The following is a 15,750-nucleotide window of genomic DNA, read 5'->3' on the forward strand; positions in this document are numbered from 1 at the left end:
TGTCAGTGGCAGGATTTGAACCCACAACCTCAGGGTTTGAAGTCCAAAGCCTTATCCGCTCTGGTATACTGCCTCCAAAAAGACCCATCTTATTGAAGGTTCCAGAAAGAATCTTTATTTATCAAGCATGTAAAAGGCTCCATGCAGTAAATAGCCATAGATGGTAAGATATTTGTAAAGTACCAGTGGGTCATGATTTTTAAAAGATCTTTGCTGCATGCATACAATAACACAGGCTAAGGCCAGGTTTGCGCAATCTGTTAGTGTCCTGCTAAACATGCACATATTTCAGGTTTCTTCTATCCATATTAGGAAGTTTTTCGAAGCACAAAGAACCAACTTCATGTGCAAACAACTCTTCCCAGAATTAAATGTTTCTTTGTCAAGCAATGGAGCTACGAAGAACCGCACAGTATTAAGGGCCCCCACAGTGCCATTAAAGAACTCTTATTTGAAGAGTGTAGGAGCTCTGGGAGACGTAGCCGAACATGGAGTCGGGCTCAGCTGCTGTGTGAGGAACACTTTTTCTCATTATTTATTTATGTATCTATTTCTTTAATTGCTTATTTTGTTTCCTTGTCTATCACCTGACAGCTGTTGGGTCAATAAGGACCAGCTTTATGCAACAGTTACCTAAAAAAGACGCGATGCAATTTAATGGGCATATTTACAATTTGGAATTAATGAATTAATTTGGAATTAAGAATGTTAGCCTCGCCAGCACTGCTGTGGTCCCCAAATTAAAAACACTGTCTGTGCCGCTGTCACCTTTTGTGTAGTGCGTATTGCAGACAAGTGCCGTGAATGTACAGCGCGCTCAGAGCTCGAACTGCTGCCGCGCAGGATTTTAACCAGTGGCTGGACTCGGGTTCATCACAAGGTGCTTTTTTCCCAAACAACACGCCTTTTTAAAATCGAAAATTAACTTAATTGCAGGGTGTTTGGAACTTCGGGGATCCCCTACGAACAAGGTCTTCACAGATCCCAATAAAGTTAGCTGCGAACTGAACAGGAGCTGTGATGTGAAACTCCAACTCTGAGGCGCCAGCCTTTTTCTAGATCGATTTTTTTGCATCAAATTTAACCAACAACGTACAGCAATCGTCTTCACTGTATACATTTATATTAACAAAGTGTGGTTCATAATATACATAGTAACGTGGACGAACAATTTTATATAACTAAAAGCTGATCACCGCTTAAATTTTATTTACACGTACACATTAACCAGTGTTTTTTTTTAACCAGAAGGGCATACTTTACTAAGTAAAAAAGACACAATGATGAAAGAAGACGTGCAAACCACAGCGCGTCACTCAAAGGACGTGTTACATCCCCATCTCCAGCAAAACAATGCACATCTGTTGAAAGATGTCACTGAATATTAGCTAAACACACGTGGTCTCATGGTCATTTACATATTTCTTCGCGCTTGATATGGAGGATTATTATTCCCTGCTAGGCAAATTCTGAATTTGTGGTACATGATCGCAGACTTCCCGTCGGAGAAGCAGCAGTCAGTCCAGTACAACATGAAGCTTAATCGACGTCCACTGTTGGTGAGTCGCTTTTTTGGTTTCTTTCATGAAAGTGATTAATGTCTTTTCAATAACTCATTTTAACAATGATGACACTTTGAGACAGATATTCTTCATACGAGTTCATTTATCTTGCACTTATTTGATAAATAATGCATTAAAACCAAATGCTCACTGTTTTGTAAGTTAAAAAGATAAAATCCATTAAACGATAAAATTATATATATTGATGCTTAGTCACGAATGGTCTGCATCCGTGCTTTCCACTATATATTTTTTCGTCGCATACAAGCAGCTCTTTATAGCTTGAGGCACATAAGACAGAAACTTGACGGAACCCATACTATGCATATTAAAGTGTTTGTGTCGTATTTTTCCCCTTTTCATGATACATTTTGTCCTGTAAAGTCGCGAACGGACAGAATCCACTAGGACTTGCATTCCATCATTAATTTGCACATTGTCTTGCTTTCATACACACCCGCACATTCCGCGTCATTTAGGGTAAATGAGCTGAAAATAAATGTGTTTTCCTCGAGAAAAAACATACCGGAAAGTTCACTTAAACATGTGCAATACTGTGAGGCAGCAACCACCGAAAAAAAAAAATAAAAACAAATCTAATTCTATAATATTGATTAATTTGGCTAACAAATACGGCTGTTATTATAAAGTATGTTTATACACATATGCATAACGTGAATACAAAGACGTTATAAAAATATTACGAACATAATAAATATTAAAGCTCATTCAGAAAATACACATTTCTTTAATACTGTTTCTGTTCTATCTATCTATCTATCTATCTATCTATCTATCTATCTATCTATCTATCTATCTATCTATCTATCTATCTATCTATCTATCTATCTATCTATCTATCTAAGGAGACAGGTCTTTTGATGTATGCAGCAATTTGCTGGAAACTTTCTGTCAGTCAATAGCAGCCAGTGTATTGTTACCAGATGCACTATGCCTTAATAAACGTATGAGGAAAGCCTACTTCATCACAGGGCTAATACTGGGCACACTGGAAGCTGTTGTGGAAAAGAACATGGTGTCAAATCGGATACCAACTTAAAAAATCCCCTCCATCCCCTCTAGGTGGCGGTCTCTTGGAGCACTTTTCTCTTTTTAACCACAGACTCATTCCACCACTTTGTGCTACAAAGCGACTCTGGGGGTCTTTTCTGGGCGCTGCTATCAGGCAATTCAATGCATCTTCCCGACAGTCCGAACTAAATATTCATACTCTTTAAGTTCACGTGCATTTTTACGTTAATTTTGCATTTTCTGCACAATAAGCATTATTGATCGATTAATTGATTGTATTATTTTTCCTTCTGTATTTTTTTTTTTGTGTTTATGTTGTTGTATGCATCTATTCCCCTTGGGAAGAATACAGACTATCTATCTATCTATCTATCTATCTATCTATCTATCTATCTATCTATCTATCTATCTATCTATCATTTTTTCCCTGGTCTCAATTCCAGCTGCTGCTGCTACTCTCATTTTGCCTTTCGATCGACCCTCTTGTCAACAACAAACGCAGAAAAACGGACAATAACGAGAAAAAGAAGGGTCAAGGCATAGAATCAGTGACGACCATAAACAGACCAGCGGATCCCGTAAATTCAGTGACTACTCTGGGGACAGGAGAGCGGGCGCTGGAGGAAGACTTCGAGCGTAGTATAAACGACATGGTGCAGCAGTTGCGAAACAACAGCGAACTGTCCGGGAATAAGTGTGAAATCAGCCTGCGGATCTGGGTATCAAATCGTAGGAGTCTGTCACCCTGGTCTTACAGGTAGGTTTAAGAACATGTACTCAGTCTTTAGTTTGTAAGGAATTTTAATATTTCACAGGTCGTTTTTTGTTCCAAACCAAACGCTTAAAACATGCCTTAAACGCATATATTCACTGAGAAAATTATTACTGCCTTGTGCCCTGTGTTGGCTGGGATTGGCTCCCACAGACCCCCGTGACCCTGTGTTCGGATTCAGCGGGTTGGAAAATGGATGGATGGATGAATGAACATTTTCTTTTACATGCAACTATAAAATCATGTGGCAGCAGCACAATGCATAAAATAATGCAGATACAGGTCAGGAGCTTCAGTTAATGTTCACACCTGTGTCATACTTGTTGACTGTGGCATGTTTGTTGGTGGCAGACAGGTTGGCTAGAATTTACTCAGAATGCTGTGAAAAACAAAAAACATCCAGTTAGTGTAGGTTCTGCAGATGGAAATGCCTTCTTGACAACAAACAACGGGGTTGTGGAGAGGGATGGAGGGGTTGGGGATTTTGGCCAGACTGCTTTGAGCTGACAGAAATTCTCAGATAACCACTCTGTACAATTGCGTTGAGCATGAAAGCATCTTAGAATGCAAAACTTGTCAAACCCTGAAACTGATGGACTACAACAGCAGAAGATCACGTCAGATTCCACTCCTGTCGGCCAAGAACTGAAAGCTGAGGCATCAGTGGAAACAGGCTCACCCAAACTGGGCAGTGGAAGACTGGAGAAACATAGCCTGTTCTGATAAATCTTGATTTCTGCTGAGAAAAACAGACGGTAGGGTCAGAATTTGGCATGAACAGCATTAAATCATTCACCCAACCCACCTTGTATCAACAGTCCAGGCTGGTGGTAGTGGAGGTGTAATTGTGTGGGAAATGTTTTCTTGTGGCACTTTAGGCCTGTTAATATCAATCAATCATTGTCTGAATACCAGAGAATATTTGAAAATTGTTGTTAAGCATGTGCATCCCTTTATGGTCACAATTTATTTTCATCTTCTAATGAGTACTTCCAGCATAATAATACTACCATGTTACAAAGTATAAGTTGTATGAACAGGACAAGGTGTTCAGTGTTCTTTAGTGGCCTTCCCAGTCACTGGATCCAAATTCAAACAGAACACCTCTGGCATGTGAAAGTGCAGGAGATACAAAGCCTGAATGTGCAGCTGACAAATCTGCAAAAATTGCATGATGCCATCATATGAACATGGACCAGAATATCAAGGGAATGTTTCCAATATCTTGCGGTATCCATGCCACAAATAATTTAGGCTGTTTTAAGAGCTAAAGGAGAGACCCTAGCCAGTATAAGCATAGTTTTCCTAATTATTTGCTCAGTGAGTATTCATTAAATATTAAAGATTATTCATAATTCAACCTATTGTTAAGGGTAAGTCTGACAGAAGTAGGGAGGACAAAAATATTCAAATCAGAGCTACTATTCAAATGTGGGAGCACTGAGACTGAAATGGAGTAATAAATCACACAGCACAGCAGGGACATTTCATATGCTTCATTTTTCAGATGTTTTAAAAAGTCATTTATTAATGTACTAGGGGGCTCCGCCCCCTGCTCGCTTCGCTCGCCAACCCCTGGCGTTGGGACATGAGAAAGAGTCAGATGTATGAATTAGATATAGAATAGTGTGCAGCTTTGGATGATGCCCATAGAAATAACAAATAGAGTGTTTGTCATATATTAATGTTTTATTGGAATATTTCTTTGTATACAACATTAGTAGTAAAGATGGTGTCTTGTCCTTGAATGAGTCTTCCTTGGCATGGATTATTTATAATTTTAACTTTAACGTCAGATGAACGGCGAACACGTGAGAAGGCAACATAAAGTTGTCCATGTCCAAAAACGGGTTCAGAGAGGTAGATGCCAACCTTGTCCATGGTTTGTCCTTGTGATTTGTTGATGGTCATGGCAAATGCAGGTTTAATGGGGAACTGCCGGCATTTCAATGTAAAAGGTAATTCTAGCTCAGAACTTGTAAGGTCAATTCTAGGAATAAGAACAGTATTGTTAGCATGTGATCCTGTAAGAACTGTCGCTTGAATAACATTGCGTGTCATGGTGTTGACGACTAACCGTGTGCCATTGCATAAACCCTGTTTTGTGTTAAGGTTTCTTAATAGCATGATTATTGTTCCGTTTTTAAGGGCAAGGTCGTGTTGTGGTAATCCGGCAGGGTTAATAGTGTTCAAATATTCTAAGGGGAAATTTATATGTTCATTGTCGTCATCAGAGTCAACTTTGTCTGAGCTTAGAAAGATCTGTGTCTCTCCAGGAAGTAATGAAATGACTTGGTTATTAATGTGATTAACATTAATATTTTTTGGACATAATATAGTGCGTTGTGTTAACAGGGGTATTTGGTCTAATGTGATTGCTGTTCCAAATATCTCTTTTACTAAGTCGTCTGAGATAAAGGATTGTGGAATGGAAATAATATCTGGGTGAAGTCCATCTGTATTTGTGAGTGTACCATTTCCCAGTTGTATTAGCCAACTGTTATATTCTGGATCTGGACATCGCATGTTTTGTACCAACTGTATTGTTTTAAAGCAATGCCAATTGTCTGCGTATTTTAAGGTGGACTGAACAATAGCTGAGCGCATGGCATGTGGAACAATAGCTAAGCATTGTCTAAAATCTCCTCCTAATAAAAGAACTTTTCCTCCAAAGGGAATATTATTATTCATCAACGTTTGTAGAAGTTTATCAATGGTGTTGAGTAAGTGACTGGATGCCATTGTACATTCATCAATAATTATCAGTTTTGCAAGACGGATGTCTCGGGCATTGCTACTGTGAATGTTCATAGTGGATACTGATGTCTCTGTGATTGGGACCGGTATTTTGAATATTGAGTGACATGTACGACCATTTATTAACAGATTTGCTGCCACTCCAGAGGATCGCAGTCACTGTTAATATGTTTCCTTTTCTGCAGTTGAACGGTTAATAGTGCTTTATTGTAAGGAGATCCACCATTGCTGACACCTATGCTGTCTAGTGTGAAGGTGTTGACGTTCACTTTAGAATATGTGGCTTTGGGTGTCACTTCTTATGGATGTGTGTGTGTGTGGGGGGGGGGGGGGGGGGGGGTGAGGATTGTTGTTGCGCGAGCGTCTTCTTTCTTTTTGTGTTCCTGTGTCTTGTTTGAATCCCCCTCTTTGTGTGTGTCCCGTCCGTTGCTTGTAGGGTCTGTGGGGTGGGCTTCGCTCGCCAACCCCTGGTGTTGGGAATGACAAAGAGCGTGATGTATGAATGAGATATAGAATAGTGTGACGGTGTAGATGATGCAAATAGAAAGCAAACAATAAAGTGTGTGGCACAGTGTAAAGGTTTATTTGAAAATTTCTTTGTACACGCCGTTTAAGTGTAAAAGGTAATTCCAGCTCAGAACTTGTAAGGTCATTTAAGATGGTTATTGTTGTGATCAGAGTCAAGTTTGTCAGAGCTTAGAAAGAGTTGTGTCTCTCCAGGAAGTAATGGAATGACTTGGGTATTTATGTTTTCCACATTAATATTTTTTGGACATAATATAGTGCGTTGTGTTAAAAGGGGCATTTGGTCTAATGAGATTGCTGTTCCAAATGTCTCTGTAACTAAGTCGTCGCAGATAAAGGCTTGAGGAATTGTAATAATATGTGGCTGAAGTCCATCTGTATTGGTGAGTGTACCATCTCTCAGTTGTAATAAGCAATTGTTATGATCTGGTTCTGGACATCGTATCTTTTTTACTAACTGTATCTTTTGAAAGCAATGCCAATTGTCTGCGTATTTTAAGGTGCACTGAACAATAGCTGAGTGCATGGCATCTGGAAGAATAGCTAATCACTGTCTAAAATCTCCTCCTCATAAAAGTACCTTTCCTCCAAATCGAATATTATTATTCATAAACGTTTGTAGAAGTTTATGAATGGTGTTGAGTAAGTGACTTCATGCCATTGAACATTCATCAATAAACAACATTTTTTCAAGACGGATGTCACGTGCAGTGCCACTGTTAATGTTCATAGTGGATACCGATTTGTAGGATCTAATGCAGTTGATAAAGATTTAACTTTCAGGTACATCGTCAGTTATAAGCTTCTGTAGATATTCAGTATATGAATGTAAAGAAGGCAGTCTAATTTGACCCTTTTGACAACAACGTGAATCCGAATGAATTTTCCTGGTGTATGTTTTGCTTGTGCCGTTTGAGAGGCGCGTTGTTGCATGTGTAGTATTTGGGACGTGTTGTTTTGGAGCTGTAATCGATTTGCCTGTGCTGTGTGAGAAGCCCGTTGTAGCCTTCGCTGCCATTAACGTATGTCTGAGACGGGAGGTGTTTCATTTTGAATCCGTGCCTGTTGCGATGCAACACTTTGATTGATAGATTGCGTAATGTGGATCTGGGATGTAGATTTGTGCATATTTGCGTTGTTGATTTGTTTCAGGGTGCACTGTTCCAATGCGATGCAGTATTTGTGCACATATGCGAAAGCAGTATGGTCCATTGCCTTTTGGTGGCCTGATATTTACTCCGGTATATGCAAAAGCAAATGAACTATTGTAGGATCTAATGCAGTTCATAAAGTTTTTACTTTTAGGTACATCGTTAGTTAGAAGCTTTAGTTGAGCTTTGCGTTTTTGGAGTCGAGACATTTTTTCTTACGGATGTGTGGGGGGGATCGTTGTTGCGCGAGCGTTTTGTTTCTTTTTGTGTTCCTGTGTCTTGTTTGAATCCCCCTCTTTGTGTGTGTCCCGTCCCTTGCTTGTAGGGTCTGTGGGGTGGTTTTGTGTTCTTTTTTTTGGTCTTCCATGGGCTTGTTGAATCCCCCTCTTGGTGTGTGTCCCGTCCCGTGCCTGTAGGGTGCCGGGGGTATGGTCGTGCCTTGCTATTGTGCGCTCGTCTGTTCTTTTTTTTTTGGTGTGTTTAGTTTCGTGTGCAATGTGTTTTGTGCTTTCCCCTCGTTTGAGTGCTCTTTAATGTTTTTTTTCCTTATTTTGGTGCTTGTTGAGCCTCATTTTTGTGACTCCTTTCTGTATGTGCTCACTCCTGTTTTCTGTGCTCTTGTCGGACTCTTTTTGCGCCTGCGTCTCTCGCGGCCCCTCATCCGCCTCTCTCGCCCTCTTTTGTCCGCCTTTCTCGGGTCCTCAGCCGACTCTCGCGGACTGTTTGTTGCGCCGGCGCAGTACGTCTTTTTGCAGCTACGGCCCATGGCCGGATGTGCCTGCGTCCATCATCCGGTTTAGCATTCTCGGTTAGTAATATGGAGGATGTGCTTAATTAATTTAGTGGTTGTTGCATCTGACGTTATGTTGCTACAAACAGACCATGAACAGCGAAAATGGCAACATCCTCTTTGATGCACAACAAAGAGTCGCAAAACTCATTACTAGATTTTTTAGCACAGTACGTAATAATTACATTAAATTAGCACAAACATGCATATTGCTGTGTATATTTCCATCTGACAATATTGATATTTTACCCTTAGCAGAGTCATTATGAAACAGAGCTTGCTCCAGCAACAACAGGCACAAGACAGAAAGCAGTCCCCAATGTGGATTTCACTCATACTGGGACACTTGAGAATCAAACCCTATCAGAAAAGCCTGGATGACGAGTGGCCAGTGGCAACGTGGCCAGGACCAGTACGCAGCTCAAAGCCCATAAGGCCAAAGTGGAGGCTGGAGAATCGACAAACTGATAACTCCAAGGTCACTATCCACTATCTATAGCCTACCCAGATATGACCCACATTAGGACAGCACACAAGGCCAAAGGGAGAAGGCACTGGAGCTTAGTGGCAAATAAGCTGCTGCCCAGAACCTAACTCTAATTCAAAGCCTACAGGGCCAGGGGAGCCTGGACAACTCCAAAGCACACAAGGCCACAGGGGAGGCTGGAGAAATATAGCAAACAAGCAGAAAACTCTAAAGGGCCCCACCCACCATCTCTAACCAGATACCAAAAATACCTGCTGGGATAAGGGGCGATGGCTCCAAGTTTGGATGGACAGTACCTTCTTCCTTCCCAACCACTCTCCTGAGCATTTCGGAGAAAAAGTTTGTGAACGGAGTTAACCTCACAAAAACCTAACAACATTGTTTTGGTATTGTGGGAAGAATCCATGTGAACACAGGGAGAACATGCAGACTTCACACAAAAGTCAATGGTAACAAAGAAAGAAATTAGGGTCCATCTATTGAAGGGGCTGCAATCTTACATGGTGTAAAATCATCAGTTAGTCATTGCGTAACCCCCTTAGTCATAAACAGAGTTGCGGTTTTTGGGGATGGGGAGCGGGGATTGGGGACTGGTGCCTATTCCAGCTAGAATAAGGAATCAGTCCATCCTAGAGCAAACCCACACAAACAACAAACCACACACTAGTGCTAATTTAGGATCACCAATCCACCTAACCTGCATTTCTTTGGACCATGGGAGCACGTGGAGGAAATCCATACAGTCATGGAAGAATAGGCAAACTCAATGCAGGGAGGACCTGGGATGCAAACCCTGGTCTCCTTACTGTGAGGCAGCAGCACTAGCAGTGCGTCACATCCTTGTGTAAAATTCTACATTTCAAACTGAACTGAGCAGCACGATAGCACAGCAGTTTGCACTGTTGCTTCATGGCTCTTAGAAACTGGGTTTCAGTCTCAGTCTGGGTAATATTTTTATGAAGTTGAATGTTGCCCTTCTCTGAAATGGTTTCTTAGTTTCTAATAACATCTGTTATGTATTTTAGGGTTATCTGTCACTCTAAATTGCCCTGGTATGACAGTGAATCAAAGATCTCTTCATTGAAGTAACATACTTACTGACACTTTGATTTTCTTCTGCAATTTCTCTAAGTGAAAGACATACACTTCTAAGGGTGATAATGAGCTGTCTCATTTCATTTGTAAATTGCCATTATCTTGCCATCATCATTGGAAATTACAACTTCCTACAGTGTAATATTGTCCAAGTAGTACTTCAGAGGGTATAGTAACATAATCTGTTCCAACTTGGCTTTAAGACAGACAGATAGTTTTTTAAGTAATCAACAGAAGTTGGGACACCTGTGTAAATTGTTTGCTTCATCTTGCAATGCAAAATTTACTTTAATTGCTGCAGAAAATCTGTAGGTTGTAACCTATTAGTTGTTCCCTGAAGAAGGCCCATTTGTAATATTCTGATATGTCCCTTTTTTCAGTTTTTGCTCACCTAATCTTTACATTTAAACCGCTGGAAATTCACTGCTTACCTTTTCAACATTTTAGATCATTCTTTGTTTCAGCTGATTAAATTTGAAGAAAAACTGAGGTGTTCTAAAACTTTTGACTGGTAGTGAAAGGATGGTATAGTGGTAGTGCTGCAGTAGTCCTCGCTGCATGGAGTTTGCATGTCTCCTGGATGCTCCAATTTCCTCCCACAGTTCAAAAGCATGCAGCTTAGGTGGACTGGTGTTGCAGAACTGGTCAATGATGTGTGTATGTGTGTTCACCCCCATCCAGGGGTCATTATAGCCTTTTACCCAGCTTTCCAGCAACCCTGTTGTGGATAAGTGAGTTTACAAAATGGATTTTGCACATAACCTGGACTCATAAAAAGACATGTAGACTGAAAAACATAATGAGGATTAATAGAAACACTCAGACCTACCTGCGGTGGGCTGGCGCCCTGCCCGGGATTTGTCCCTGCCTTACACCCTGTGTTGGCTGGGATTGGCTCCAGCAGCCCCCCCCGTGACCCTGTGTTAGGATATAGCGGGTTGGATGATGACTGACTGACTCGGACCTACAGTCCTCAAAGAAGTGCATGCCCATTCTTGTCTAGGAATAACTTGGCGGAGAAAGCCAGTACCCACAATTCTTTGGTTGTGTATGACTGTCTGTTGTGCTCGGAGTGAATGACTTGATGCTCGAATCATGTGGCTGACCTCTCATTTTGGTATATGCATTTAATTTTGTGATCAGAATGTATGACTTTTGGTTATCAGTCGGCCTGCGCAGTGTGCTTCACTGTCAGCACCGTGTGCACTTGCAGCCATTGTCTTCCTGTCAGCTGGGACATGTGCCCCCTTCTCCACTTTTCACGTCTATGCCTGTGCAGCTGTTGGTTCACCATGGCAAACCACTGTGCCTCTCAACTGAGACTAACATAAAGCTGGAAGACCCAGTGGTTTGTGTGTTTTTGTGTGACAGATGGACAACCCTTACCATTTTGTATATTTTGTATCCTATACAACAATTACCAGCATCCAATATTAAAAAAAACTAGACAGTGCATTACAGTGACCATGCAGTTAAGGTTCTTCTAGGAAGAACTGGCATAAATGTGTGCAGCGTCACATAAAATCCTAGAAGTAAGCCAACCATATCAAGCATATGAAGATTTCTTTTGGTGCCATTTTAAGTGTGTGCCTTTTTCTGGTTATTCTATCTTTATGAGAACTAAAAACATGGAGGTACTTGGTGGCATGTCTGTGCACTTTAAATGGATTGTTTTCTTACTGTAAACTGCTTTGTGTCTTGTTTCAGGGTCAATCATGATGAAAAACGAATCCCAGTTGACATTCCAGAAGCTCACTGTCTATGTTCAGGATGCATTAACCCTTTCACAATGCAAGAAGATCGGACCATGACAAGCGTGCCCATTTACACCAAAATCCCAGTTAAAAGAATTTTGTGCAGCCGCGTTAGTACTGGTAAAAAGCAAAGAAAAAGAAAGAAGAACTGCATGGAGGAATATAAAGCTGTAATGGAAAGCATTGCTGTTGGCTGTACGTGTATCTTCTAAGCTCCTTTTGGTGCTTTCCTTGTGAATGTGGTTGTCCTGTTAAATTATCTTGAACTCTTTTAACAAACCACTCTGCCTTCACATGAGCTTTTACCATTCTCTTAAAGCACAGGGCAGAGTAGAGAAAAATGACTATTAAAACAGGAGGTGTTCATTTTTTTTCTTTATCCCTTTAATTAACTAAAATATATTGAGAAAACCTCACACGTTCAAGATATGAATAACCTGTGTATAGTGCAGGACCTGTGTAAGCATTTAATTCTTGTTGGAAAGGCTACAATGAAATGGTACATCATCATTTTTATTTTCCCCAAAATATGTTTCTTTTAACTGGGGGCACCTATTCTTCTTCACTTTGTCAGTTCTACTACTTACCTCCAGTAGTAACTTAATAGTGGAACTTCTGGATATAAAGAAAGGGGAGATTACCAAGTTCTGTACATTGATACCAAATACTGGATTATGCAGTATAAACACCTTCATTAAAGCAAAATATAATTAGAAAAATTGTTTAAAATTAAAAGCCCGAATTTTGGAAGAATCAATTTAAAGCATTCTTATTATTTTCTAGTATGAGTAATATACAAATCAGTTAATTCATGAATGTTGTCATTTTTGTTATTTAGAGAGGAAATGCTAACCTAAATACAATTTATTTATACAATACAATTTATCTGCAGTGGGCTGGCGCCCTGCCCGGGGTTTGTTTCCTGCCTTGCGCCCTGTGTTGGCTGGGATTGGCTCCAGCAGACCCCTGTGACCCTGTAGTTAGGATATAGTGGGTTGGATAATGGATGGATGGAATACAATTTATTTTTGCATAGCCCAAAATCACACAAGAAGTGCCGCAATGGGCTTTAATAGGCCCTGCCTCTTGACAGCCCCCCAGCCTTGACTCTCTAAGAAGACAAGGAAAAACTCCCAAAAAAACCTTGTAGGGAAAAAATGGAAGACACCTTGGGAAAGGCGTCGTCTCTCAAAGAGAGACTTTCCATGTAGGATGGGCGTGCAGTGGGTGTCAAAAAGAAGGGGGTCAATACAATACAATACAATACACAGAACAGAACAAATCCTCAATACAGTATAAAAATAAAAATTTTAGAAGTATGCAGTAGAATTTAACAGTAGATGATATCACATAATATGATCTGGACTTGTTTAGAGTCCATCCATCAAGCAGCCTCCCCCATTTGGCCATTCCACGGCTGAAACAGCACTGGGCCAGACCCCTCTTTCCCATGATTCCTGTGATCCTCCATCAGGGGTGACTTTACATTAGGCAGGCAAAACAACTTGGCAGGTGGGCCGTGGCACCAAGTGCCACATTTGAGTACTGAGAAGAAAAACAGAATAGGTGAGGGTTAGTAACAAATTATAACTATCATGTTACTTATGTTTTAGTGCTAATGATAACAACAGAGATGCAGTTTGTACAGTTAATCAGCAGCTCTAGTCAGGGTGCGCTAAACTGAAGTAATGAGTCTTCAGCCGGGATTTAAAAGCTGAGACCGAAGGGGCATCTCTTATAGTAGCAGGCAGACCATTCCACAGTTTAGGGGCCCTGTAACTAAAAGCTCAGACCTTCCACTGTTATTTTATTAATCCTTGGAACCATAAGCAGACCGGCATCTTGAGATCTTAATGTGCGCTCTGGTTTGTAAGTCATGATAAGTTCAGACAAGTAAGCCGGACCTTGGCCATTTAATGCTTTAAATGTATTCATTTCAACAATTTAATTCAGTGTTGCAATAATAAACCTGCTAGACACCTGTATTAAAAAATAATTATGAAGTGATACACAAAAATATAGATGTCAGTGTTGGAAAGGTGCATATAAATCAATTTCATTTTTATACACCGCATGATCATTTTAGATTCTTTACCATTTACCTTCAATGATGCCTAAGCACATTGTTTCCTTATTTACTGATATTTGTGTTTCTGACAGCCTTGCCAAATTATATGACTAATAAGTAATGGCTTGTTTTTTTTTTTTTTACAAATTTCATTCATTCATTCATTTTCTAAACCCATTCCACAGCAAGGTCACAGGGAAGCTGGAGCCTATCCCAGCAAGCGCCAGGTGCAAGGCAGGAACAATCACTGGAGAGAGTGCCAGCCGGGTGAACATGCACACATACACCATGTTTTTGGACTGTAAGGGCCAATCTTAGAAAGTTAATGCTTAAGGTTAAATCTATAAAGTGTTTGCTTAACTCATATAGAAGAACAGCTATAAGATTATGGTATAGTCTTTTACCACCTGTAAGTTAATATGAGATAGAACTTTCTTGCTGTATCTGAAGTACAGTGTGTTCAGTGTGTGTTTGGAATTAGTCTCATGGCTAGCATGGACTGAAAGAGCCATTTTGCAGTTTACAAACGGGATATGCATACAGTTTTCTGACCGTTTAGAAATGGCTTAGCTGTATAAGCAAACTTAAAGAATGAAACAAGATAAATAAGCTTTAAACAGAACCTTTCTTAAACAAGAACATTTGTTTTGCTATAACAATTTTTTCTCTATTTTTGTGTGAACTGTTTTACTTTGAATTTTTACTAAAATTTTTAAAAATGAAGATATTTTTTCTGTAGAATAATTTCAAGGCGTAAAGCTACTACTGAATCCCATGAAGCAAACTAAAGCTGCTGAACTTATTAAATTTTGAGTAAATGTAGCAACATGGACTGTCACAGGAACCTGAAGCGCCTGGAGGAAGTCCACATTGACACAGGGAGAACATGCAGAGTCCAAGAAAAGAACACGCAGAGTCGCTACCTCTGAGCCACTGTGCACCTCTTTAAAATGTTCATTTATTAAAAGAAATTGTTTTCATTTTAAACAACAGCACACATTACCTAAACAAGGCACTCTATGCAGTTTTTGAAAAAAAGGTGCATATTTAATATAAATATAACTTAACTATGATGGGAACTGTTCAACATGGGAAGATTCCTCAACAAATTTTGATTTCAGAAACATCTCAGTTAAAAATGGGTGCATTTAAATAAGTTTAATATATCTCAGTTTCATATAGAAAAGAAAAATGAACACTCAGAATCTGTAGTACTAGGGTATTGTACCGTGTTAGCTATTATGAATGTAGTGAGAAGTCATGCAAAATGACACCTTTTATTGGCTAACTAAAAAGATTACAATGTGTGAGCTTTCGAGGCAACTCAGGCTCCTTCTTCAGGCAAGATGTAATACAGAGACTGGAGTTCCCTGTGTTTATATACACACCAGGACAGATACCACATTGGAAAAGTGAGACATCTTAAATATAAAAAAATTAATATACCTCATCAGGCTAAGATTCATTAAGCAAGAGTGGAGAACAATGTATGGTCAAGATCTTTGGATAACTGTCCAACAAAGTCTTTTGAAGTTTCTGATGAGTTTTTCCATACAATGTGGGTCTGTAGTCAGGTTGTCTGTGTCAGTCCAAGAGATGCAAACAATCCTCAAATCTGGCCATAAAATTCTTGTCTCTGTTTAAACTGTGTTGTAATGTGTTAAATTTTAGCATGAGTTTAACTTACCATTCTTTTCTCTCTTGCTGTGATCTGAAGTTGCCCATAAGTACTGTGACTTTAAAGTCCCTCTCACATT

The 15,750-nt window shown here is 39.9% G+C and overlaps 1 protein-coding gene across 1 annotated transcript; it reads left to right on the top strand.

The window, feature by feature from the left end:
- The first annotated feature begins 1,144 nt into the window (after positions 1-1,144).
- LOC114660184 (interleukin-17B-like) lies at positions 1,145-12,700 on the top strand. Its single transcript, XM_028812703.2, has 3 exons — positions 1,145-1,559; positions 3,038-3,351; positions 11,879-12,700. The coding sequence occupies exons 1-3, from the start codon at positions 1,485-1,487 to the stop codon at positions 12,135-12,137; spliced, it is 648 nt and encodes a 215-aa protein (XP_028668536.1). The 5' UTR covers positions 1,145-1,484; the 3' UTR covers positions 12,138-12,700.
- Positions 12,701-15,750: the final 3,050 nt, after the last annotated feature.

The sequence above is a fragment of the Erpetoichthys calabaricus genome, chromosome 11 (assembly GCF_900747795.2).
Source record: "Erpetoichthys calabaricus chromosome 11, fErpCal1.3, whole genome shotgun sequence".
Lineage (NCBI taxonomy): Eukaryota > Metazoa > Chordata > Cladistia > Polypteriformes > Polypteridae > Erpetoichthys > Erpetoichthys calabaricus.